At 38.9% G+C, this 25,874-nt stretch overlaps 1 protein-coding gene across 4 annotated transcripts in view; it reads left to right on the forward strand.

The window, feature by feature from the left end:
- DAPK1 (death associated protein kinase 1) overlaps positions 1–25,812 on the forward strand; it is a 95,155-nt gene extending 69,343 nt beyond the window's left edge. For 3 of the 4 annotated variants that reach the window (XM_055698522.1, XM_055698523.1, XM_055698521.1), the window contains exons 17-26: positions 642–839; positions 4,206–4,304; positions 9,542–9,619; positions 12,318–12,540; positions 15,203–15,391; positions 17,183–17,380; positions 19,687–19,825; positions 21,028–21,148; positions 22,613–22,801; positions 23,423–25,812. In XM_055698522.1, the coding sequence (XP_055554497.1) occupies positions 642–839; positions 4,206–4,304; positions 9,542–9,619; positions 12,318–12,540; positions 15,203–15,391; positions 17,183–17,380; positions 19,687–19,825; positions 21,028–21,148; positions 22,613–22,801; positions 23,423–24,655 (2,667 nt within the window). In that variant the 3' untranslated portion in view covers positions 24,656–25,812. Of the gene's footprint in view, positions 1–641; positions 840–4,205; positions 4,305–9,541; positions 9,620–11,386; positions 11,778–12,317; positions 12,541–15,202; positions 15,392–17,182; positions 17,381–19,686; positions 19,826–21,027; positions 21,149–22,612; positions 22,802–23,422 lie in introns of those variants that run through there. The other variant, XM_055698524.1, reaches the window with a different exon arrangement.
- The last annotated feature ends 62 nt before the right edge of the window (positions 25,813–25,874 follow it).

Raw genomic sequence — 25,874 nt, forward strand, 5'->3', positions numbered from 1 at the left:
ATATAACTCTATTTGATTCAGAATCAGTTTTTGCCTTCCATGGTGTAATCCCAACAAATAAATTTGGCATTTCATTGCTTATACTTTTTATATGCTTGTCATTTTAGCTACCTTTATTGTTGATGGTTACTAAGTAGTTACTAAAGCAAGTTCAGAAAAATGGTTTTTCTTCTGAAAGAATTAAATTGTTTTTTCCAGTCACATTGTCTCTTTAAGTTGTTCCACAAAGAAGGAAAGCTCTGTCTCTAAAGTTACTGATCGCTGAGCAGGTTGCATGACTTTTGCATCACTAACATCTGTAAGTAAACACTAGAGTGGTTTACTACAATATTCAGCTGGTTGTTACAGTTGGTCTCTCTCCCATCTCCGAGGGAGTCATCAGTAGAGAATGTGTATTTTCTTTTCATCTATTCCACTGCAAAGCCCAGTGGCTTAATAGAAATATGCTTTTATCCCATAGCTGATCTATTCTGACAGATACTGTGCATCTCCCTGCCTCCACCCTCAAAATAAAAATAAAAACCACTGTGGTTCCTGAGGCAAGTATATGCACCCAGTTACATGAAGTGACTGTGACTCTGCAAAATTCTTTGATTTTTAATGTTATTAAATCTCACTTACAAGCTGTCTTGTGATTTCAGGATGGTCACACAGCCCTACACCTTGCTGTGAGAAGATGTCAAATAGAAGTAGTTAAAACTCTCATCAGTCAAGAATGTTTGGTAGATTTCCAAGACAGACATGGCAACACGCCCTTGCATGTGGCCTGCAAAGATGGGAATGTTCCTATTGTGATGGCACTCTGTGAAGCAAGTTGTAATTTGGATGTCACTAACAAGGTAAATGAAGTACAGGTACTGAACTACTTTAATAGCTCACCTATTGCATTAGATAGCCTTTTCCAATTCTCTGATACGAAAAATGCTTTTCCTTTCATTTTTTTCTCTCTTGAAGTGGCCAATTGCAAAGCATTAAAAAACTCATCTTGCAAATTTACCTACATTTGTTTCAGTTGAATAGATGATTAAAGATCCATGAAGAAAGAGCCCAGGTGAATTGTTACCATATACTTTGCCACTCAGCTCCAATGAAGTATAAGCCAACCTTCTTCCCTAGCTGTATAGCTTTGCTTTGTGCAGATTACATCTAGATGCTGAAGAACAGATGAAATGCATTGCTGCCGGCTTTGGTTTGACATTATTTAGTAACAGTAATTTATATACAGAATTGAAGAGTGGTACATTTTTATGAAAAATCTGCTTTAAGTTCTTCCAAATTATATGAAAAGATCTGCACTGTCATCTAACAAGGGATTTAACTCAACTGCAGATTCTATTCCTGGTTATAAAAATAAGTGTCATATTGGCTGCTTTCTGTTTTTCTGCATTGAGTTGATTTATTAAAATAAATCCTAATCAAACATTTATCTTAGAATAGAAGAACTTTAATTTATCTATTAAACAAATTGTCACTGGCAGGGTACAGGAAGTCTCAGAATTAAAATGTTAAATGTAAAATTATTTTCAAAAGTTAATGTCAGCAGTCTGCTTTTGGGGAACTTCTTATTGCTCATTGTTTCACAAACATGTGACAATTGCAGGAAAACTTGGTAAATGTTATAACCTAAAAATGTTGATTCTAGTGCATATTGCTGGATTACTGCCAGCTAAAAATGTGAACTATCTATAACTGTTGTAAGCAACGTTCCAAAAAGAACGTTTAATAGCCCATCCCTAAATCTGAGGTACTAGTGCCTTGCTTGCTTCTTCTGGTGTGCTAGTGCTGTAGTCTATGTAATAACTGAATGTGATCCTTTACAAGTTTAATATTCTGGCTTTCCTCCTACAGATCTTTAAGAGAAAAACTGTTTAAGGAAACTTTCCTTCAGTTAGTTTGAATAGAAGGTCAGCCATTGGACTCTGCTGACAAGTATATGAATCTTAGGGCTTGATATTTACCTCTGAACATCTTTCTCTGTGCTGTGTAAATCTTACATTTGCTACTAACTTTAAAAGTTACTCATAGGAATCTTTATGTTGCTATCTGCAATTTGTTTGATTCAAGTGTTGTAGCTTTTTTGTTTTCCTGGAAAAGTACATATTCTGGCGATCACATTTTGCTAGTTAACTCTTCCCTTTATTACCAAAGCACTGACCTTCTCTGTATTAGGCAGCCAAAGAAAGTTGTGGAGCTTTTGGCTTGAGGGTTGTCCAATGCGATCACTTTCAGTGTTAATAATTAAAATCACCTGCTGCCAAGTGAAAAAAAGTTAAAATTATGAGCTCCTCAATCCTGCCTCTGAGCTTAAAACCGATTGACTAGGCAATTAAATCCAGATCCACAGCTGAGAACACATTTTGGGGAAGGTGAGTTAATGCAGCACAAGGCTGGATTAGCACCTCTTTTCCTAGTGAAGAATGCTGAGCTGGGATCAGTGGCCTGGCCTCAAGCATGCCATGAAAAACTAAGCACTCTTCAGGTGCTCAAGGGGGGTGCGATCATGGCTACAGAAGCTATGGTTATAGTTTATGTCCTGTTATTCTTTTAGGAATCATGTATACTAGAGCGATTTTTAGAGCGCCCTTTATTTGAAAGAGTGAGTCTGGGTCTTGTCAAATAAAGAATCTATTTCTGCTGGTCATTTTCAGCAGCAAGCCTCATAATGGGACTGCATTAACAAAGCGACCATTTATCCTTGGTCCTTATATCTGGCATTGTCCCACATGTACGTAAGACCAATTGAGGACACTGTTTGTTTATTCCAGACTGTGCAGTAGAATATCATGTGGATTTATTTAGAATAATAGAACTGTTTAGGTTGGAAAAGGCCTTTAAGATCATCAGGTCCAACCATTAACCCAACACTGCCAAGTCCACCACTAAACCATGTCCCTAAGTGCCATGTCTACAAGTCTTTTAAATACTTCCAGGGATGGTGACCTAACAGCTTCCCTGAGCAGCTCATTTCAGTGCTTGACAATTCTTTCCATGAAGAAATTTTTCCTAATATCCTATCTAACACCCCCACACCCCCTGGTGTAACTTGAGGTCATTTCCTCTTGTCCTGTCGCTTGCTACTTGGGAGAAGCGACCAACACCCTTCACCCAACACCTTTCCAGTAGCTGTAGGGAGCCATAAGGTCCCCCCTGAGCCTCCTATTCTTCAGGCTAAACACCCCCAGTTCCCTCAGCTGCTCTTCCTAAGATTTGTTCTCTAGACCCTTCAACAGCTTCATTGCTCATCTCTGGCCACGCTGCAGCACCTCAGCGTCCCTCCTGCAGCGAGGGGCCCAAACCTGAACACAGCATTCGAGGTGCGGCCTCACCAGTGCCCAGGACAGGGGGACCATCGCTGCCCTGGTCCTGCTGGCCACACTGTGTCTGATGCTATTTGAGTTGAGGTGTAGGGTTTTGAGAAGCCAGGCATCTTTTCCGTTTCCAGTTATCAGAAAGTTAGTTTTGATTTCAAGTACTCTTTTGTGAAGTAATTTTGTGAGTTTGTTTTTGAACATAGGGTTGAAACAGGGAGAACAATATTGAAAATACAAAAATATGTGAAGTAATAGTAAGAGGAATTAGAAGCAGAGAATATACAGTGGTGGTATTTATAACAGTAGGTCTGAACACAAAAGACCAGATGTAAATGTCATGATGGCCTGTTGTCAGTGGAGAGATTCATGGAGAAAAGCAGAAATTGGGGAAGCAATACTTACAGCATTTTCTCTCTGTGAGTGAAAGCACAGGTTCTTCCAGGCTGGCTTCTTCCATTCATCCCTTTTATTCATTCGGGTGGACAGGGGAGACTGCAAATATGTAATATTCAGTAATACTTGGATTGAAATAGAATCCAGAGCTTTAAAGATTAAGGACTTAGTGTTGCTTAACTGGATCATATTTAATTAAGCAAAATGCAACTAAATTTACTAGGAATTAGAAAGATTCTCTCAAATATAGTAAAAAACCCTCAAGGATTCCTCAGCAGTTGTGGGGGATTTAGTTATAAAATTGTTTCCCTTTTTTTTTTTACGTAGTCAATCTAGTCTTTGTTTAAGCAGTTGTGCTTAAGCTGTAATCAAAAGCACTTTTTCTTAAAGTTTTTGCAAGACATCAGTATGTATAATTGTACAATATATTTGATTATTAGTCATAAAATTTGGAGTTAAGTCCTTTGACTAAGGCAATGACACTTCTTTTCACCATGTTAGTATGGAAGAACACCTTTACATCTGGCAGCAAACAATGGCATTCTTGATGTTGTCCGGTTCCTGTGTCTTACTGGTGCCAACGTAGAAGCTTCAACCTCTGTAAGTATTGAGAGATATTTTTATGCTTCTTGCATCTTTGATGTATGCCAGTAGGAAACAAATTCATCTCTTAGAGGAGGGTAGAAAAAAAGGACAATGGTCTAACATAATTACATTTTTTAAATAATAAATAAATAAATAAATAAATCAGGTTGTTGTACATCCACAGCTTGAAAAGCATTCTCTGTTTTAATTTTGATTTAAAATCTGAATTTAAAACTGATTAAGGTACAGTACAGCTACCACGTCATCCACACCTAAGAATTTCTTCACCTAAAAATTACTTGTAGCATTGTTTTCTATAAGCACAGTGGACCACTGTCATTAAGAGGTATGGCATTTCACATCATGTACCGTACAAATGTATTGTATAATCTTAAATATTTTTCTTGCTTTCAGGGCATTAATTGTTTTTTTATTTTCATGCTGGGAGATGTGTGGGTGCATGGATGAGCGAACTAGTGTGCAAATATCCTTGTAAAATAGATCATTTGTACCAGTTCAATCAGCGCCACTGCTTCCAGTTAGCACCACTGAAGGTATTTTTCATTCTCACTAAGGTGAGAAATGTCCTCCTAGCTGACATACCCACAGCAGGAATGAAATGTCCTTCATCATGCACACACCATACACACATGATACATTATAGGCATCATACACACTGTGTTTCAAATAAACTGACCATGTTTGATTTTCAGATGCATTGGGTCAGTTTACATTGTTACTTGCCCTAACCAATGCATTTTGTTCTGTATATTGACATCATGTTGGGATTAGATTTTAGTTAAGTGCTTGTTTTTCAAAGTTCTTCACCTAACAGAAGATGATACACACAGTATCTCTGATGTGGCTGAAATGGAGAGAAAAAGGAGAAAACTTCTGTTTCATTTGCTTTACCCATTTGGTAGAAAATACAGTTGGTTTTGTTGTCTTCCTGTACATTTAGCAGTGTGGGGTTTTTTGTCTGTGTGCATCTCATGTGGCAGGAGAATAACAACTCAGAATTGTGATTTAAACAAGTTTAGCATCTAAAAATGACTATTTGATAACTACTAGATTATAGATTGCCATGTCCCCTGTTAATAATAATGAAATATGCGTGCAGTGGACTTTATGGGGTATTTTACAGATTTTCCTGTGTCATCTGTTTTTGTCCTCTTTTTTTCTTTTTTTTTTTTTTTTTCAATGTCCCATTGTGTATTTGTATTTTCACTACTTTATACTGTAGAGATAAGATTTAATAAAGAAGTGGCGTGGGAATTCATGAGCTGTATCACTTCATTTATGTCATGACAGCAGTGTTGGTATAATTGCCTGTGTGGACCCTGTCCTTCCAAGATAAATGTAGTCTTTATCTGTTTAGTTTAGATCAGTTTGAAGGAGATAACAAAGTAAGTTGTGCTGATACTTAATCTGACAGGAGAAGCAGACAGAATATACATAATTATCCATTATTCCAGCAGTGTTATGGCAGAGAGAAGGGAAAAGGAGGAGAGAAAGGGAGGAAGTGCATGTGGTGATTTTAATAGCATTTGAGTTTTGCGTTAGTTTGCTAGGTGGACATTAAACTATGAGAAGTCTTATTAACAGCTCTTTCTGGGCCAGTACAGTAGAATTAATTACCTTTTTCTTCTCTCAAAATGCCATTTCTGAGGAGATAACTTTTTCAGCACAGTTAAGTAACTGGGCTGCAGGATGATTTCCCTACCTCCTCCACAGGCTAATGTCCATTTTAGGACAAGTTTGATTTTGAATTTGATTGCATGAATGTTGTTAAATGACCTTAGAAAATCATAATGCTCCTGGAGTGTTTGAATATCACCCAAAAAATTCTGTTATGCCTACATGCTAGCTGGCGTCATGTTCTTGGCTTTTCCTCACAGAAGTTTCGAAAATTATACCAAATTTAAAATTGTCAGATTACTTAAAAACTTTGAATGATGATGCTTGCAAATAGCCAGTTAAACTCAGGACCAGCTCTTGCAGGCATAGCTATCTGATTTGTCACAAAGGAGCCAGTCGGCAATTGCAATGAATTATTACCACCAGGTGTGAAATATGCATTCATGGATCCTGTAACCAAGCCCTTTTCACATGCCAGCTTTGCTTGCACATCGCTATTCCAGTGCATAAATAGCCTGTGCTTTTCAAGAAAGCCTGAATAAGAAAATAATTGCCTGAAATCCATTTGCTATTTTGCTTGCGTATGAGTTTTCTAATTCTTGTTGTGCTCTACAGTTCATGCTGCAGTAGACATCCAAAGAATGAAACACCTTCATCTTGTTCACAGTTTTGGACAAAAAAGAAAACTTTGTTCTGTTAATTTCTTTTGCATGGAAGAAAATGCTTTTTCCACCTGTTACCTCAATCAATAAATTGAGCTTCCAGATTTGAGCCTAAATTTTCAAGAGACATGTGAACTGAACTGCTAACATCTGTCAGTGTGAACATCTCAAAATGCTGGTTTTGGTGTAAAGCTGACCTAGAGTTCCTTCTGCTGTACTTGGTGCTTGTTGCAAGTGCTCTGGTGTATCCTTCACCTACTGCAAGGCTTTTCTGGCTGTCTTGTTTGCTATGTGGTCTGATGACCACGGACTTCAAAAATTATGCGTGTCAGGCAGTGCCCATGCTAAGGCATCCCTCCATAAGGGAAGGTGAGCTAGGAGCCAAGAGTAAACAAGGCCAACAGGGACAGTGTCCTCACCAGCAAGGGCCCAGTCCCACAGTACCCAGGCAAGGCGAGCAGGGCTGGGCTGGTGGTGGCAACCTGCTTTGGCCAAGACTCCCAGTCACCAGAGAAGTCTGTAACAATGAGGCAGGTCTGAGGTTGTCAAGGTCAGGAACTGTGCTCGTTGATCATGGTGGAAGGGTCTGGTCACTGCCAGGCAAATCCACAGTGAAGAGACAGGTTCAAGGTCCAACCCAGAAGTCAGGGACCAGGTCAGTGGGATACATGGCCACACGCAGACATATAGCTGTAGTATTTCTGAGGTGAGGACCAAAGGCAAAAGCTACAGCTTAAGAGCAATGCCGGAGCAAAAGGTAGTGCAAAAGCCTCTGATGGGGCTTCCTTTCAGGTCATCTTCCTTCATAGCAGTCTGAACCAAGGTTAGACAGCTGTATCAGACAGCTGCTCTTGACCTCAAGAACCTGTTAGGAAGTGGGGATAGAGCCCTGGGTCATGACAGAGACATCCTGCTGTTACAGGTAGGCTTGCTCTGTGCACACATCTGCTTAGCCTTAATTTGAACCATTCCTGTTGCCATTTTTGGGAGCAGTCATTTCCATCCCATTATAACTGTGCACACTGATCTGGCTCTGGCTGAGCTGCTGCCATCCATACTCCTTGCCAGATGTTCACCAGATGGTTAGTTCCATTGTGTTTGTGACCAAGTAGCTGTGCCTGAGCTAAAACCCCTGTTTTATCAGGGTACAGCTGTTTAGCCAAGGCCAGGCTTGGAGCCGGAACAAACCCCCATGGAGCAATGAGACACAGCAAGCAAGAGTGTCACCTCACCCCAGCCATGCCAGGGCTCTTGTGGCGTGCCCACCAGAGGTGTGTGACCTGCTGTGATTCAAAGGGACAGTGCCTGTGCAGGGATGTCACTGCATACTTGCTTGGTGCTGGAGTTTTCCAAGCCACCTCCAACCTCGTGTTGGAATGGGAACATATTGTGCTCTGGAACAGTGCAAGGCCAGGCTGTAGCAGTAGCACTTTGGACTTAAGAGAAGACCAGATGTTTGAGGATTTGGATAAAATTCACACTTAGGTTGGTGAAGGCCACATCCTGTTACCACAGGGATTTGTAGGAAGGGGATCAAGGTTTCCCCTTTATTTGAAGGTTTTGGATTCCCCTGGATGTGCCCAAGACTGGAAACTCAGGAAGCACTAGAAGTTTTGAAGCAGTTCTCCTGATGGCAGGCTAGCTACCCAGCCACTGGACCACTCTTCCTCTCATGCGGCAGGCACTCAGGATTAACTGGGATTCAGAGGGTAGGGTCAGCACAGACAAAGGATGCTTCCCCTTTAATATGTCTTCTCTAAGGAAAATTATACATTCAGATGTTTCTTCACTAAAGTTGCAATTATATGTCAACTATGGAAGGAATTTAAGGGTAAGGTATTGGTTCATATTTAGTCAGTTCATGCCATCATGTACAGTTTTAGCTGTTTCTTGCTAATGCTGATGTTCAATTCCTGTTCTGTCTGAAGTTCTGGAGTACATAATAACCTTTATGGAAACCTGCAAATGCCTTTTGTAGGTGGACACAGAGTTGTCAAAGATATATATTTCATATGTAGGGATAATAATTACAGTAAACTCAGTAACTACTTAAAACAATGCAGGTTTCACATGAAAAACTAGCAAAATCGAAGCTAGAAACCCAAGAAAGGGGTCTTAGTTTTCCACTACTAGTTAATAATTGAAAGCTCTAATCTGAGAGAGTGAAAGAAGCAAAATGCTCATAAATTATTTATCTGTTACTAAAATTTTAAAAAAATACAAAAGCATTAATGTAGTTATAAAAGTGAAAGTAGTGAGCCATTTTTCTTTCAATATGTTATTTAATATTAAATAATTAAATTATTTAATATTAAGCTGCTGACCTGTGAAACATGGGTAATTAAATGACAAGACCAGAATGCTGAAGGCAGCTTTGCTTCTCCTTTTAAATTTGCTGTTGCAGTTTAAACCACATCCCTTACAATGTTCTCACTTTCTGGAAATCTCCAGTGACTGATGCTGCTGCCATTCTTTATCCATTAGTAAACAAAATTCGCCTGCTGTTCATGCAAGTGAATATGCTGATTTGTCCCCTCCTTGTGAACTAGTTAAACTTTTAGATCTGTTCAGTGTGTAATATCTAGAAATCACTGCCATCCTCTAACTGGTGAGAAGAGGAATTCAGATGGGGGAGTACTCGCATTGCTCTCTGGTTCTGAATTCAAAGTATCTTGTTACAGTGGCATCCAGACACCAATTTGTAAAGGAAATGCCATTTTTCTGCATTGGACCTTCTTTTTTTTTTTTTTTTTTTTTTGACAATTTTAAAAAACAGATTCTGGTGGGGAGTGATCATTACTAGCTGTTAGTTGGGGGGGGGGGGTCTCCCCATTTCATTTGCATCTGACAGCAATTCTGTTACTGCCTTGAGCAGCTGAGCAATGTTGCATGTGATTTTCTATATTGTAGAAAAAAGAAAGGAACTGCTGCTAATAATTTGTGTTTTAACAGGATGGGAAAACAGCAGAAGATCTCGCCAGAGCAGAGCAGCATGAACACGTAGCCAGTCTGCTTGGAAGACTTAAAAAGGTTAGGAATGCATGAATTGTGAGGTTTTCATGTTTTTAAGAGGCCAAGAAAAGTTTGACCATGGGAAATCATACAATAAGATATTTGTCCAAGCCATTCTAAAAAGCTGTTGCAGAAATCCTTACTGGAATGGTGTATTCTTTTTTTCTTTATTCTCATATATTTAATTTAAAATAATGCTCTCAGTTAAAGCTAATATAGCCATATTAACAAAAATGGCTAAGCTAGTCTGCACCACTGATCTCTTATCCTGTATCTGACAGTGCCTAGTAAAGCATCTAAGGTGTTTAGAAGAAACTGGAAAATAAACTATTAAGAATTAGCATATCCCCCAAGAGGACTTATTTCCCCGCCATCACCGTTTTAGTTAGATCAGTATTATGAAGTATGAGAGGTTTGTGCCCCTTCTGAAAACTGTAATACCATGTGAAATAATTGCATGAGTTTTCAATGTCTTCTTTTAGTTCTGCAATTTCAGTATCTCCAAATCCCCAGACAACTAGAATGGAGAGCTGCTCTGGGCTTGTTTTAAGTCTGACACATCTGATACACATCAATTATTCTGGATAGGCAGTGTCACTCATGCCATAAAAGTTCAGGGACCACCTGCCTGGAGAGTATGGGCAAGACCAGTTAAAACAATCTGGTTTTAATTAATGAGTCTGTGGAAGTCTGAAATAAATTACTATTTCATAGTAGCAATAGAAGATGATGTACCAGACATTGCCAGGGTGGAAGAAGAATCATGTCCTTAAAATGTATCAGTGAAGGTGTCAGAAAGTGCCAAAGTTCAGGCTTCTTTTGCAATGATAACTTTTGTAAACACGTGTTCTAACAGGATCGATTTTGATTAGTTGTATCCCTGCACCGAACCCTTGCCTTTGTCTGCATACAGGTGGATAAATGCGTGGGTTTGTCCCACTGTAAATATGGAACAGTACAAGTTGACCTAGAACAAAAGGAAGAAGGTCAGATAAATTGTTTCTGAAAGAGATGTTGATAGCTGTAACTGTCGTCTTGATAGCAGATTATAGTTAATTATTGGAGGCCTGTCTACATATATGGGGAAAGTATATGATAATTATATACTTCATCAGAGTACACTTTGCAACAGAGAATCTGATCAAATGAAATTACATCAAACCACTGAAATTATTCTAGTACTACTGAAAATGTTTGATATAGTCTAGTGCAGTGTATCTGACACTTGTTTTATTTCCATTGTCTGTGGAGGGTTTTGTCCCTGATGGCACTCACATGAAGACTCCTGTCAGTGGCTCTTGCAGAGGATTCACTATTAGCCGTGGGGGGGTGCAGTATTCGCATTGTGACTAAGTTATTTAATAAATGCCTAATAGCGGAGAAGGAACTAAATTACATGCACTACTGTTTCTGAGCTTAATTGCCGCATGCTTATAATTTTGGATGGCTGTAGGTGCTCATTTAATGACTCATCCTACATGTTAAACTCAGTATAAATGTAGAACAATGGAGCCTCTCTTAGCTCCAGATGGAGGAATGAAGGAAGGGAAGATGAAGCTAGTTCCTTTTCCCTTCCAGCTTTTTGCTGTCTCCCTGTTTCCTTAAAACAGGCCTTTCTGTGGTGAGAGACAGCTGGTAGTTTGCTGTCCTGCGCTGCATTCCCCCTTGTTGAGTTGATTTTTCAAGCTCAACTTGTGTGGGAAATAGAGCATCCATGTCTGATTGCCTCTTGCTGTCTAAAGAGGAGAGACAGATCTGATTTGTTCATTCCCAACTCCTTGGCAGGAACAGGAGGAGTATCCTTCAGATACTACAAGACAAGATACAGAGGGGTAATGGGATTGCTCCAAGTGGAAAGCTCTTCCACAGAAGATGCGATTGGATTTGAGGAAGGCTTGTGTAGGAGAATGAGATTGCAGCTGTGAAAGAGAAAGTGAGTGCATGCAGAGGGCATACGTGTGAGAGGAGAATTGAGTAGGGAGGCAGATGTGTTGAGGCCTGGGAGTAAAGAGAGAAGCCAGTCCGGAGGATGTACACTTGCAGTAGAGGGGTAGAAAACTGGAATGTGAATAGTATGCAAGAGGTCTTTTAAGGTAAAGAAGAGCAAGTGTGTGGGGAGAGGAGAGATAGAGTGGTCTGGGAAAAGCAATATTTGCCTTGCAAAGAACTGTAGTGGAAATAAACAGAGAACTGGGTGGGGGGAGGTGGGAGAGGGAAAAGGAGAATTCTTCCAAATATGTGAAGTACCAAAAAAGTTGATGTAAAGAAGAGGGGGAATGCACATCAAGTTTTTGGATTGCTGAGGTGGTAGCTGTCGCTGCAAAATTATTCAGTGCTGCATGTATTTATATATATTATTGTGGATAATGGTTACACTGCTGAGACTGACAGGTAAGAATGGGTACAGGAAGAGGCTAGTTTTTCCTCCTTTGCCCTCTCCATCAGAGCTCAAAATGATCCCATTCACTGATGTTGAGCCTCAAGTCATATGATTTTCATGAAGACTCAAGGTGGCTCTTGAGAGCATGCAGTCAGCTGTGCGTGGTCTTCCTACCCCTGCTCTTCTGCCAGTATCACTTGATCATGATGAAGCAGATGGAGGAACTGATTCAGATGAACACCAGCCTGGCAGTATCTAAACCCTGTGTTTTGACTTTGTTGAGAGGCAGAAGTTCCCTGCCACACATTTTGATTTTTTCTTTATGTTGAATTTTAGGATACGCACCGGGGGCTTTTTATCCAGCAGCTGCGGCACACGCAGAACCCACAGCCCCGGATCAAACTGAAGTTGTTTGGACACTCTGGTGCTGGGAAGACAACCCTTGTGGAGTCTCTCAAGTGTGGCCTGATACGAAGCTTCTTCCGAAGACGCAGGCCTAGGCTGTCCTCCACAAACTCAACTAGATTCCCTCCATCTCCTTTGTCTTCCAAACCTTCAGGTATGGCTTCAAAGCTATAATGTTTGAACAAGAAAACATTTTCCTCTTACTCTGTGTAGCTCCTAAGGAAGACCTGTTGGCTGCACTGCAAAAGACAGGACAGGCTAAATGTGTAAGAAACCAAAGCAGAGAGGGTGTTGACTTCTCTGTGCACAGGCTCATACCTGAAGTAAGAGCAAAGAGGAGCAGCAGGTGTGGAGGGTGCAGAAGTAGTTAAGGTTTTGTTTACTTACATGCTCCATAAGTGAACATGGAGAGTGGAGGACAGTACTTGCAAACACTGCTGTTTATTTTTCACAAAAAGCCCTAGGCTGTGAACACCAGTGTCATGACCAGATTCCACTGTCGTGGTTTTGTTAGCCTTTTTTGTTCGAGTAGCTTCACCAAACCGTGCAAAATTGAAACAGATGCTGCATCTTTTATGTGATCTTTTAAGTACTAACAGAGGATTCGGAACTACCCCTGATCCCTTGGAGTGCTTTTCTGTAAGGTACAGGAGGGGATTAACCCATTCAGAGGTGTCTAAAGTTGATTCCAAATAAGGTAAAAATGGAGGTTTTCTAAACTGAATTAAGTGTGTGTAAACAATAGGGAGGCTTTGCCCGTGTAGCACCAGTTGGCCTGCGTGAAGTGGCAAGAGCTGCAGGATCTGGAGGAACTAACCAGGTTTACATTTCAGCATGCACCTGGCTTTGGAAGAATCCTCAATGGTGGCAAGACAGTGGAAAGCATAGTGAACTATTTGTCTAAGTCCCTCTTCTAACACTGAGAGGGTGCACAATATATACAAGCTAAGCAGGCACTTTGAGGAGCTCAAGTTTAAACTGATGTTTAGAAGTATTTGTACTATGTCAGGTTTAGATGAGGTCAGGGTTGCCTTTTTCTTTAAAAACCTTTGGATAATGCTTACAGAGTGGCTTAACAAGACAAGTTACCTGGCACAGAGATTGTCATTGCATTTGCAACTGATTAAATGAATCAATCAGAATGTCTTGATTTATTTATCTTAATTTACTGTGTTGTACAAGGGGAGATACGTTGTAGAAGAATGGCTGCAGAAGTGTGGCCACAGAATCCCATGCACTTGAAAATAGTTTACCTACATATAAAGCCAGAAAGTTGTACAGGGCTGTGTACACTTGAAACTTGTGCAGTTCTATGCAAACAAAGCAACTATGGTATTGTTTTAATGTTTGACATTTTAGTTTTTGCTTGTTTCTGTTTTTTTTCTTTTTGGATGAAAAGCAATATATAACATGTAAAAAATATGATGGGTTGAGTGACATAATCAAATACACTTTTAAACCATATAGACAAGTTTGGTCTATACTTGATCATGTGCTGAGTTTTTTTTAAATTCTGAAAAAGTAAGTGGGTGAATTCACCATGTATTTATTTACAAGAGCGTAGAGATTTAAGTACTACACTAGAGGATCAAACATGAGCATATACTTTTACAGCTGACAGGTAGTGTCTTTCTGTATTAAAGCCCATATATCAGAATTCATCATCTGGTGAGGGAAATAAATCTTTACTTTCTCCACTAGATGGGGCAAGGCAATTAAGAAGTCCTTTCATTTCTCAAGTTACTCTTGGGGAATCTGAATTAAGCATGAACTTAAATTGCTTATTAGTAAAATAATTTTGGTTAAGAAATTTTGGTTAAGAAAATTTGGTTAAATTTTGACTATGACATGAACATAGTCAAGTGTTGTTTGCTGCAGTTCCCTCGCACCAAGTTTTAAAGGTATGTCAGATATAACTTCATATTGATGTAATTTATGGGTTGATGCTTTAGAAGAAAAAAGGACAGCTTTTTAGAAATGTATTGTGAGAAGAAAACAAGCTTCCAGTGTTTGCAGTGTGAGCAACAACAGCTACTACTACTGTGCTCTGGAGGCAGTGTGTCTGTCATTAGCTGTAGGGAATCAAGAGTAATGACCTTAGTGTCCAGGTTGAGGGATGAGATGCAACTAAGTTTATTTGGCTCAAAATAAGCCCCCAAATTAGTAAATACATATGAACAAAATTTGCTTACCTTTTGTGAAGTGAAAATGTTCATGCAGGACACCTGAGAAGTAAGGGCTGTCAGTGCTTGTTTTAAGGTATATATGTACTACAGTGGCAGTGTGGGGCAGCGCAGTGGGAGATGAAGAGAGAATGAAATAACGGTTTTGTTAGCACTGAGTGAGGATGAGGCCCTCAGGAGGAAACAATATGGGCTTTTCTCTCACATCTCCCCAGAAACAGTTGTTACACAGTGATATTTTTATCCTGACTTACAGGAAGCAACTATATGAATATGTAGCATTTCCATGCCCATAAAAATAGACCATGCCGTGAAATTGCAGCCCTTAGCTAAAAAAAAACATAGAAGAATTTTAACTATTGGAACCTTTCATTCACAAATTATTCCATTTTCTTCTGTGCTTCGCACCCAGTGGTGTATCTGCTAAAGGGCAGTAAGTGCTACATGAGATCATTCTAATATTTTCACAGTAAGGACGTAGCTGCATACGCTCACAGCTTGGTAGGCGTCTCCTTTCTTTGAAGAGCAGTTTGGGGGGGGTTAATCAGTTTTTATGCTTTGAATACTTATTTTGAAGTGATCTGGTTGTGATTTTCACATGGTTTATAATCTTATTTTCCTTTTCTGACCCAGTTTCAGTAAGCATTACAAATCTTTATCCTGGCTGTGAGAATGTCAGCGTGAGAAGTCGTAGTATGATGTTTGAGCCTGGCCTGACCAAAGGAGTATTAGAAGCTTTCGTTTCACCTTCTCATTACTCTCACTTCTCTGTTGATGACCAGTCCACCAAGGCCATTGACATTCAGAATGCCTGCTTGCATGGTAAGTAGAGCCCTGGGCTGGCGTCCCTTAATGCTGTGGGATGGTTAATGCCACGTTGCTTGTTTTTAACAACAAAAATGAAAGAAAAAAAAAATCAGACTTGATATGGTAGTGACTGTGGTTGAGAATCCAGCACTGGTGGGGTTTGGTTTGTTTAAGCAGGAAGTAAATCTTCATGAAGTTCTGTATGAGTAATACACATAGTAATAGCTTGTGTCAGATGCTTATAGCATCATATAGTAATGATTTTGAACTGGGGCAGGAGGGATTTGGTATAGTAAGAGTGGGTTGGAAAACCAGTTACTATGGGAAGTCTCTTTCGCACTAGTATGTCCTTTGGGGATTTTATCAGGTTTAATCTGGTCCCATAGACCCAAATGTCCTCACCATGTAAGTGGCCCCCAGCTGTATGAAGGACCTAACATTCTCACCCCATGACAGGGCTGGAGCATGTTTGGTGAGTCCCTAGAGCACACCCAACATGGTGGGTGGAGCTTCATGGTTTTCAGAAAGAAAGCTAACTGCTTTGTGATTGAAACCAGTTAGCAGTAAGAGGGGTCGGTCAGAGAAGCTGTCATAAGGACATGTGTGGCTTTTGACTGTGAAGACCGTACAAATGGTTCACATACACCACCAGCCATGCTAATCCTTATACAGGTGTCAAAATCTCTCCCAGTAGGATCTCCTCGTAAGGAAAAAGCTTTGCACACCTTAGAAGCTGCAGTTTTCAGGCTGAATTAGGATTAATCAAGATTTTGCTTTGGATAGGGAAACCTATTTATGAACGCAGTGTATACACACTAACACATGCAGTGACAAAATGGTTTGTCCTAGATGCTGAAGAGTTTGCCGTATAGTTAAAGGTTGTTCTTTGTCCAGCTAATTTCCTCTTTCAGTATAATTTGAAACCAATGAAATTCTGCAGTGAAATAGAGTTGCGTTAACAGACTGTCAGACGGGGTTTCTTTCCATGCTGTGTTGATACAGAATGAAAGGGTGCACACGGATGAACTCTGAATAGCTGTACTCATAACAGCAGATTTGAGGTTTCTGGTTTTTCTTCTAGAAGTGTGAGGTGCATCTTACTGAGCATTTTTTTAAATAGAGATTGTGCAAGTGTGCCAGACTTCACACTAAACATATAGTGCATCTGGGAGGTGCCATGCAGTGCAACACACCAGTACTTTTCTCACCTGAAGCTAAAGGAGATGGCAAAAAGCAGCACAGTGCTGTTGGAATCCTTAACGTGGTGATTCTTCAGCCCTGACTTAACAATGTGTTATGAATAGTACAATTTTGTAAAGCAAATGGCTTCTTTGAGAATGTCCTTCAGCTGTTTTTAATACTAGTGGTGGCATGTTAAAAAGAAAAATCAATAAAAATGTTGAGCTTTTTGGGGTGAGCAGGAAGCATTGGGAGCCATTATTCTTGTTTTTCAAGGGAATTACAAGACCCGTTGCTGCTGTGCGAGGCAGAGACCAATTTAATATGTAAGGCTCCATGCATTTAATGCACAGATGCTCCCATGTGGCAACCAGCTGAATGTCTTAGAGAAGTGAATGTGAAAGAGGAACAGATCGTGAGGACCCCACCTTCTCAGCCTCTGAAACTGACTGAAACCCATTCTCTTTGTTCATGATTGCATTTGCAGTCTTTATTTTCTCAAATGCATATGGTTTAGCTTTGTGAAAGTTTAAATCAGGTTGACTCTCATTTGTCTTTCCATGGCTGAAAGATGCTTTATTGTTACTGACAAAGTGTGATCTATTCAACTGTTCATCTGTTTTCCAGGTGTTGGTGATTTCAGCATCTGGGAATTCTCTGGGAATCCTGTGTATTTCTGCTGTTACGATTATTTTGCTGCAAATGATCCCACTGCAATTCACATGGTGCTTTTTAGTCTCGAGGAGCCTTATGAAATCCAGTTAAACCAAGTGACCTTTTGGCTCAGTTTCCTGAAATCGTTAGTCCCAGTTGAGGAGCCAATAGGTACGCTCTTCTGCCTGTTAATGGAATATTTGGGGACTCTAGGATAAAGCTTCTTGTGTTTCTCAGTAACTGTTTATCATCTGTGTCAAATACTGTTACTGTGTTTTCATCCACATGCATTCAAACAAACTTTATATAAGGTTTCTTAGAGAAAGGAAATTTTATCTGTTGAACAAGCCTGAAGAGTTGTACATATGACTTAGTCCAACCAAAAAGGGTCATGATGTACAGGGCAGCCTTTGTGGCACTGGGATTTACATCTGTAAAAGGCAAATATAGTTTTATGTCTCATAATCTACATGGAAAAGTGTTCCAGAGGGTTGGAACCATTTAAAAGGTAAAACCAGTCTTAGACACATTGCTTAAGTGCTATTTGTATCTAACCCCAATTAAGTGTTTCCAGCATAAATTAGTCTTGTCAGTGAGAACAGGACAGAACCATTGTGGACTGGCATACCTCTCAGTACATGCACCTTTAACATGTTTAACTAGAGTTGTATTCAGACTTCAAATATGTTCACCTTTTGGTGCACCAGGGTGTACAGAAATCCATATTTCTTGTAAATTTCATTTTGCATATTCTCAGACTTTGCACAAGTTTTAAGGAAGTTGACTTGTTTTATATTCAACCTTTCTAACAAACTGAAAGTTACTTCAGGCAAACAATTCTTTTTTTCCTTAAGATGTCTAGTTCTAGGTATATATACCATATAACTTGTTGAAGTTTGTAGCTGAGCATTGGTCTGCAGACTGGGACAGTTTCATGGACAAACCAAGCTCAGACATGTGTCTTGGTTCTAGGAACCAAAATGTTATTACAGTCAGTGGATCGAACTCAGTGCTCATGAACATTTATAATGCTGCTAGGAATTCACCAGACAAGCATATCAAATACTTCCATAGTGCAAAGAGTATTTCCCCCGTCTTTTTGTTCTGCTTAGTTCTGTATGCATTGTCTGAGCCAGATAATGATGAGCCAAGGCAGACCTTCAGTTGTCAGTTCAGGCATCTGCTTGTAATTGATTTTCCATTTTAGATCAAAACACAAAGTTAACAATATGAGCATTTGGATCTAACTGATGTGAAATTACTTCTGGAAGTAAAAGCTTAGAAATTTGCAGAAAAATATCAAAGCTGAAAATACAGTTAGTTTGCAGTTGCTGAAAGCTTTTCACAGCTCCTCAGTCTAGTGAAGAAACTTAGTTCTTGGTTTGACCGAGTTTGAATTTGAGGTAATAGTTTCTTCTTGCTGATCTAATTATCAGCATTCTTCAGACACTTTGCTTAAATCAGTGTTTACACTGGTCAGTTCAATTTGGGTACCCATACATTTTTGTACTACTACAAATAAAAAGTAATATTTAGTAACTGATGTTAGCAGAAAACTCAAACTTTTGGAATTACTTCCCAGTTATTTTGTCTAGGTCCTTTAGCTGCACCCACCCCACACACCCCAAAAAAAATATTACAAAATACTTACCTTGAAGTGCTACACTGCAGTTTGGGAAAATGTGGCTTTTTATGAATACATCAAGATTCTGTAGCTCTTAGTTGATGAAAACTGAGCAGTGATGTAGGCATATTTCTCCCATGTGAAGTTTTTTTCAGACTAGAATAGCAGGATTGGATGTACTATCTTTTTGAAAAATAGTCTAATGATGTCTTCTCATTTCTGGAAGATCAGTTTGAGAAAAGATTGAAAACTCTATGTTCTGTACTGTCACCTCATTCATACCATTTGTGTCTTTCTTTTTTTCTCATTCTTTTTCATGGTTTCTGCCAGGCTTTCCTACTTAACTCTCACCTAAGTGAGAGGTCATTGTGTAAGTACTGCAAAATAGCGTTCATACCAATCTATGACTGTTGTAGATTATTTGTGTTCTACTTGCAATCCTCTACTCTGCACCTGTAGTATTAAGGACCATCTAAAGATTATGAGAAACCCTTTCAAGAAGCTGTTATTTTAAATTATTTTTCCTCACACTACCATAGTTTGTAGCTAATAGAGAGATCATTAGTGTTATTAATGTTTTTGTTAGAACAATGAAGTCATGTAATATCAATGTATCTGATGTTAATCAAAGAGTCTAGCTATTCAAATTGAACATTATGTAGACAATCCTGTAGGCAGATAACAGCCAAGGCACCAGTGGTGTGTAAGCACAGTGGCTATGCTTAAGAGTTGGTAAATCCACTGCAAAAGTGATTGGTATGAAGAATGTAAAATGTATTGCTACTTTCCTGTCTCCGTAAGACGGCCATGTTCATACGCTTATAGTAAGGGAGTGCTGTTGTTTCTGTTCTAGCATTTGGTGGGAAGCTGAAAAGACCACTGCGTGTTGTTTTGGTCGCCACACATGCTGACATAGTGAATCTTCCACGGCCTGTTGGAGGAGAGTTTTGGTATGACAAAGATATGTCATTGTTGAAAGAAATCAGGAACAGGTAAGTCTATATATGTAGTGTTTGAACATGTCAATTGGAAAGAAAAGGTACTATAATGCACAGAAATATGTAAAAGGTCTTTATATGGCTTATGCTTTGTGATCTTATGATATTTTGAGTATGATCATACTGCGTAAAGATAGAAATGTTTACAAATAGTACAGTGAGTGAGCTGCTCACTTAAGTGAGCTATAAAGATCCAAGTGGTGCAAAAATGAATTGAGGCATAGGAAGTCTTACCCTGTAAACACTGGGATACATCCAAAGGTCTGTATTGGCCATTTGTCTTAACATCTTGGTGCTCAGGTTTTGCACCAGTCTCAGAACAAAAGTTGGCTGTTCTCAGCTACAAACTCTGGGTGTGAAAGAGGGGACTTTACAGGAGAGCTGCCCTTTGCTCTGAATTGATTTAGGATGGGTAGGGAAAAAACTTAAAACCAGACCAGGAGGTAATTCTTACACAGTTTTTGAAGAGCTGGATGATCTGGAGTCACAGAGGTTACAAGGTCATCCAAAAGGTACCTAGAAGCTAGGGAACTTACAGCCTTCTTCATCTAATGTTTGGAAAGCATGCTAATTGTAGATGGAAATAGGGATTTTTTTCATGAACATACTATTATATAAAGGTGAGCACATAAGTGGGCAATACATGGAACCATCCATACCTGTAAGCGTAGACACTTGTCTGAACTGTACTAGAAACAGATCTTTGGTGTTAGAATCCTTTTAAAATGCAAACCAGTCCAGAGTTAGGAAAACAAGTATGTGCAGCTGAAAAGTCAAAAGTAAATGAGAAAGACAGCTGGTGTCAATAGCAATGACATCCAAATTATTTAAATTGAGAAGAAATAAAACAATAAAGACCTTAAAAAGAATTAATTCCTTCTATCCTTTCTCTGTTAAAATGTTTGATTTTGTAATTAAAAGTCCTGTGATTCAGTTATCATTTTCTTATGCCTCTTCAGTCTTTTTCCTTAGCTAATACAGCTTTCTCTCAATATCTGTTTATTTTCAATAAAATTAGAGAGCAGCTATACTGTCTGTGCTTATAAAATATCTTAGCACAATCAGTACTTCAACCTTTTCATCATTCCTTGAAGAAAAAATAACTTCTGTGTAATTTAAGACTGAAGTACAACTAGATTAAGAAATAAAACAGCGTTTTGAACTAAGTATATAATTGTTCGCTTTTTCTTTTTTAGATTTGGAAATGATCTGCAAATTTCAGACAAGTTATTTGTCTTGGATGCTGGAGCATCTGGGTCTAAAGATATGAAGCTTCTCCGAAATCATTTGCAAGAAATAAGAAGCCAGATAATTTCTGTAAGTAATATCTAATGGTCTGGGTTGGCACAGCCAAAATGTGAAAATCTTGTGTAAATTTAGTATTTATATTATGAAACTTAAATGAGTGCTGTTCCAGTTTTTTAGCAGCATGCATGACAGACCTGGTGATGAACAAACTTCTGAAGTTAACAATTCAGTCAGCATTTTCAAAACTGTATAAGTTTTGTACAGGTCACAAAAATTATCTCTTTTGAAAGGAAATTATTTGGGATTTTCAGTACAAAGTTAGTTTCCTGTTTTGAATTGACAGTGATTGGATTTCAGCATTGGCCCTTCTTTTGTTTTGCTTTTTTTTTAATTTTTTTTTAAATCAGTGTAGCATTACAGAGAAACAAAATATATTTCAGGCAGGTTTTTTGTGAAAAAAAACAAAAACAAACCAGAGTAGAACAGTTTCCTTGACTGTTAGAAAGATAATTGCCAATATAAATGTGTGAACTAATATGCATTAACTTTTTACTGCACTACTTTACTGAAAAATATGTTACGGAGTTGTGTATGTGTAGGTATATGTGTATGAGACTAAAGGTAAAACAACCATGGTTTCATGTTACCACCATGAATCCACAGAGCCTTCCATACTGAGGGTGACCAAGTCAAGTTGCTATGTAGCCTGTGCTAAATGCATTTAATTTAATTTAAATTCCTTCATACCAAAGGCCCTCTTACTTGTGAGACACAGACTTTTGCAGCTACTTCTGAATTGGTATTTTTTTTTAAATTAATTAAAAGTAACTGTATTACTGAGTTCATTCTGTAGATCAAAGAATATGTTTGGGTTTATGCAAAATTCAGCCTATTTTATGTTCCAAATGATCTCTTGATTTAATAAGCTTCTGTTCTGTGACAAAACTTTATTGTAGCCATGGTCACTAGCTTGAAATCAGGAGGGCTTTGCTGCATAAGAAGTGTGTGATGTGGCTTGAGAGTGTAGGATTAAGGCTTCAGTGATATCCAAGACAATCAAGAGATAAAAAGTATCATCTTTATTTCTTATCTGGTACCCTGCTGTCTCACCTGCTGAAGTAAATCGGTCCTGTACAAATACTGATGAGTACAGATCTTAATTAAATGTTGGCAATTTCTGAAATAAAGATTACCTTCTAGATGCATGAAGGCAACTGATACATTTTGACGTCACTATTCTAGGTGGTCACCACATTTGACAAGGCAGGACAATATAAACTAAACTTTGATCCATATGTCAGTATTCCCTTTGTAATAACGGTGATGTTTGGAAAGTTTGCTCATTTCAATGAAAAAGTTGTTTCTGGAATTGCCCATCACAAGGGGTACTATTTAGACATGGATATACTCATGGATGCATTAAATCTTGTAACCTTCATTGGAAGAAAAAAAACCCCAAACCCCAAAAAACAATCAGACTGTTATTCTCAGCAGAGTAGAATTACAAATGAGTGTTTTCTGTGCCTTTGTAAGACTTGCCCACCTATGAGTCATCTGTGTGAAAAAATAATCTCCACACTGCCTTCATGGAGAAAAATGAATGGACCCAACCAGCTGATGTCCTTGCAGCAGTTTGTGTATGATGTACAGGAACACCTTAACCCCCTAGCAAGTGAAGATGACCTACGGCATATTGCACAGCAGTTGCATAGCATTGGAGAAGTAAGTGGCTTTGTCTAAATTGCATCTCTATTAGCAACATAATGCTTTGGTATATTATTGCTTAATGAGATTTAAGCAAATGTCTGTAGTTCGGTGGATTTTTTTTTCCTCCCTGTTAAGACACCCAAAGAAGTAGAAACTGGTTAATAATTCTTTTTGTTAACGTTATTGCCTTGTGGCTCCTATTTCATTCAACATTATTTCTTTGAGACAGGAAAAGTTACAGTTTATTACTACAGTTGTAAGAATGTGAAATACCCAGAAAGGATAAGTATGCTATCATCTTAAATGAGGTAGTGCCTAATGTGTTCACTGCATATGAGAATTTATATATGTCTGTTAGAAATTGAATCATAGGATAACACCTTTGCATAAATAGCTTACAGGGCATGGCTAGGCTTTACAGATGTTGGGCTGTAATGGCTTTGTTGCTAGCGGAAATCAAGAGCAAAACCTGCACCTTGTTCTGAATACTTGCAAGAAATTAAAATGCATTGTTTGTTTTCCTCCTATCAGCAGTGTTAATTAAATGATTGTGTCAGTAACTTAGGAAGGAGAGAAGGTGAGGTATCATCTTGTACTTCACAAGGTGTAAATAGTAACTTTCATATTTATAAACAGATTAACATTATGCAGAGTGAAACTGTCCAAGATGTTGTGCTTCTGGATCCTCGCTGGCTCTGTTCAAATGTCCTTGGAAAAATCCTGTCAGTGGAGAACCCAAAAGCCCTCCATCACTATAGAGGTCGGTACACTATAGAGGACATCCAGCGTCTGGTGACAGATAGCGACGTGGAAGAGCTGATACAGATTTTGGATGCCATGGATATTTGTGCAAGGGACCTTAGCAGTGGAGCAATGGTGGATATTCCTGCTCTTATAAAGACTGACAATCTCCACAGGTCTTGGACAGATGAGGACGATGAGGTGCTAATTTATGGTGGTGTTAGAATCGTTCCTGTGGAACATCTTACGCCATTTCCTTGTGGAATTTTTCATAAAGTTCAGGTGAATCTCTGCAGGTGGATTCATCAGCAGAGCACAGAGGGAGATGCTGATATACGTCTATGGGTGAACGGATCAAAAATTATGAATCGTGGAGCTGAGCTTTTAGTGCTGCTGGTCAACCATGGTCAGGGTATAGAGGTTCAAGTCAGAGGACTGGAAACAGAGAAAGTCAAGTGCTGTTTACTTCTGGATTCTGTATGCAGCACCATTGATAACTTAATGGCCACAACCTTACCAGGCCTTCTGACTGGGAAATACTACCTTAGTCCTCAGCAGCTGAGGGAACATCATGAACCAGTAATGGTCTACCAGCCTAGAGACTTTTTCCGTGCACAGAGTCAAAAGGAGACATCACTAACTAACACTATGGGGGGATATAAAGAGAGCTTTAGCAGTATACTGTGTTTTGGGTGTCTTGATGTCTACTCCCAGGGAAGCCTAGGAATGGATATTCATGTATCTGATCTGAATCTACTTACCAGGAGAAAGCTAAGTCGACTTTTGGATCCACCTGATCCTATGGGCAAAGACTGGTGCCTTCTGGCCATGAACCTGGGCCTCCCTGATCTTGTTGCTAAGTACAATACAAATAATGGAACACAAAATGACTTTCTCTCAAGCCCAGTCCATGCCCTTCTGCAGGAGTGGAGTAATGCTCCTGAGAGCACTGTAGGTATCCTAATGTCTAAGCTGAGGGAATTAGGTCGCAGAGATGCAGCAGACTTTTTACTGAAGGCATCTTCTGTATTCAAAATAAACTTAGATGCTAATGGTCAAGAGGCTTATGCTTCCAGCTGCAACAGTGGCACATCTTATAATTCGATTAGCTCTGTAGTGTCACGGTAAAAGCAGGTGTTTTGGATAGACATCTTTTCAAACTGCAGAAAGGATAAAAGATACAGTACAAGAGTTTGTGCATTTCTATTTATGAGGGTTTACATCAAAGGATCTTTATCCTTCTCTACCACCACCTTTTTGTGCATAAACTTTCTCCTTTAACTGTGAATTGTTGCTCTTTATCTATTAAAAAGGCTGATGTACTTCTGGTGTTTTGAAATTATTCCTGATATATAATGTGCTGCTTAATACTGCCATTTTGACTGGAAAGTCTTAACTTTTGGATTATGTACTGCAACTGTTTATAAAAATTCTCCCCGTAAAAGGTAGGGGGAGAGGAATAGCACATATTACCTGACGTGTATTTCTTACACCCATTTTTTTTCTTTTCCTTATGTCCTCTGCTTAATTTTTTTATATTTGTAAGGAGAGAAATCCACCATTTGTGGTCAATCCAACTGAATTTAAAACCACATTGTTTATAGCTGAAAAAGCGAGTGCCTTTTGCAGAAGGGAGGGTGCAGTTGATTTGAATGACCCTGCTGGAGTTACAAGAACATGCTACCTCTGTTTCACTTAAATTGTCTGCATGCTTATCATTGCAAGTGGTGCTTGCCTTTTTAATTTTTCCTGCACTTCTAAGACATTGGTAACAACTCATGCTGAGCATTCTTGTGCCAGTACTATGGGTATAGACGTGATACCTAGTCAGCTTCAATTACAGTCAAATCATACTATGAAAATCTCTTGAACTTGCCAATTATCATGCTTCACTATTTCCATGCACCTCAGGTAAAAAGTTCGTATCCCTATAGAGTTCCAAAAAACACAAGTCTTGCATACTGCAGAATAATATAGCTGTCAGTTGTAATTTGTGTATAACAAAGGTTTTCTACTATTAGATCCTGCATTACTTACTTCCTGTACTTGAAAACTTTGATGGGGATAAAAACAAAGGAAGCAAGGTTTCTTGCAGTGATAATTTTAAAATTAATATGAGGGAATATGACCCATTCTCTGTTTCAAAAAGCATGTAATTTTACTGGTGCGATGTGTGTTTGTTTATATATATTGTATGTACATATATTAATACTATTTTTTCCTTAATCTCACAATGTAGTAAAATTTTAAAAGGTTTTTCTACAAATAAACTGTTGCTTGTTGCATCCTTGTTGTTCCTATTCTGTAGCTGACAGGGGCTGAAATTTCTCTTCTCTTTACAGTCGCA

This window comes from Falco cherrug, chromosome Z (assembly GCF_023634085.1).
Source record: "Falco cherrug isolate bFalChe1 chromosome Z, bFalChe1.pri, whole genome shotgun sequence".
NCBI lineage: Eukaryota > Metazoa > Chordata > Aves > Falconiformes > Falconidae > Falco > Falco cherrug.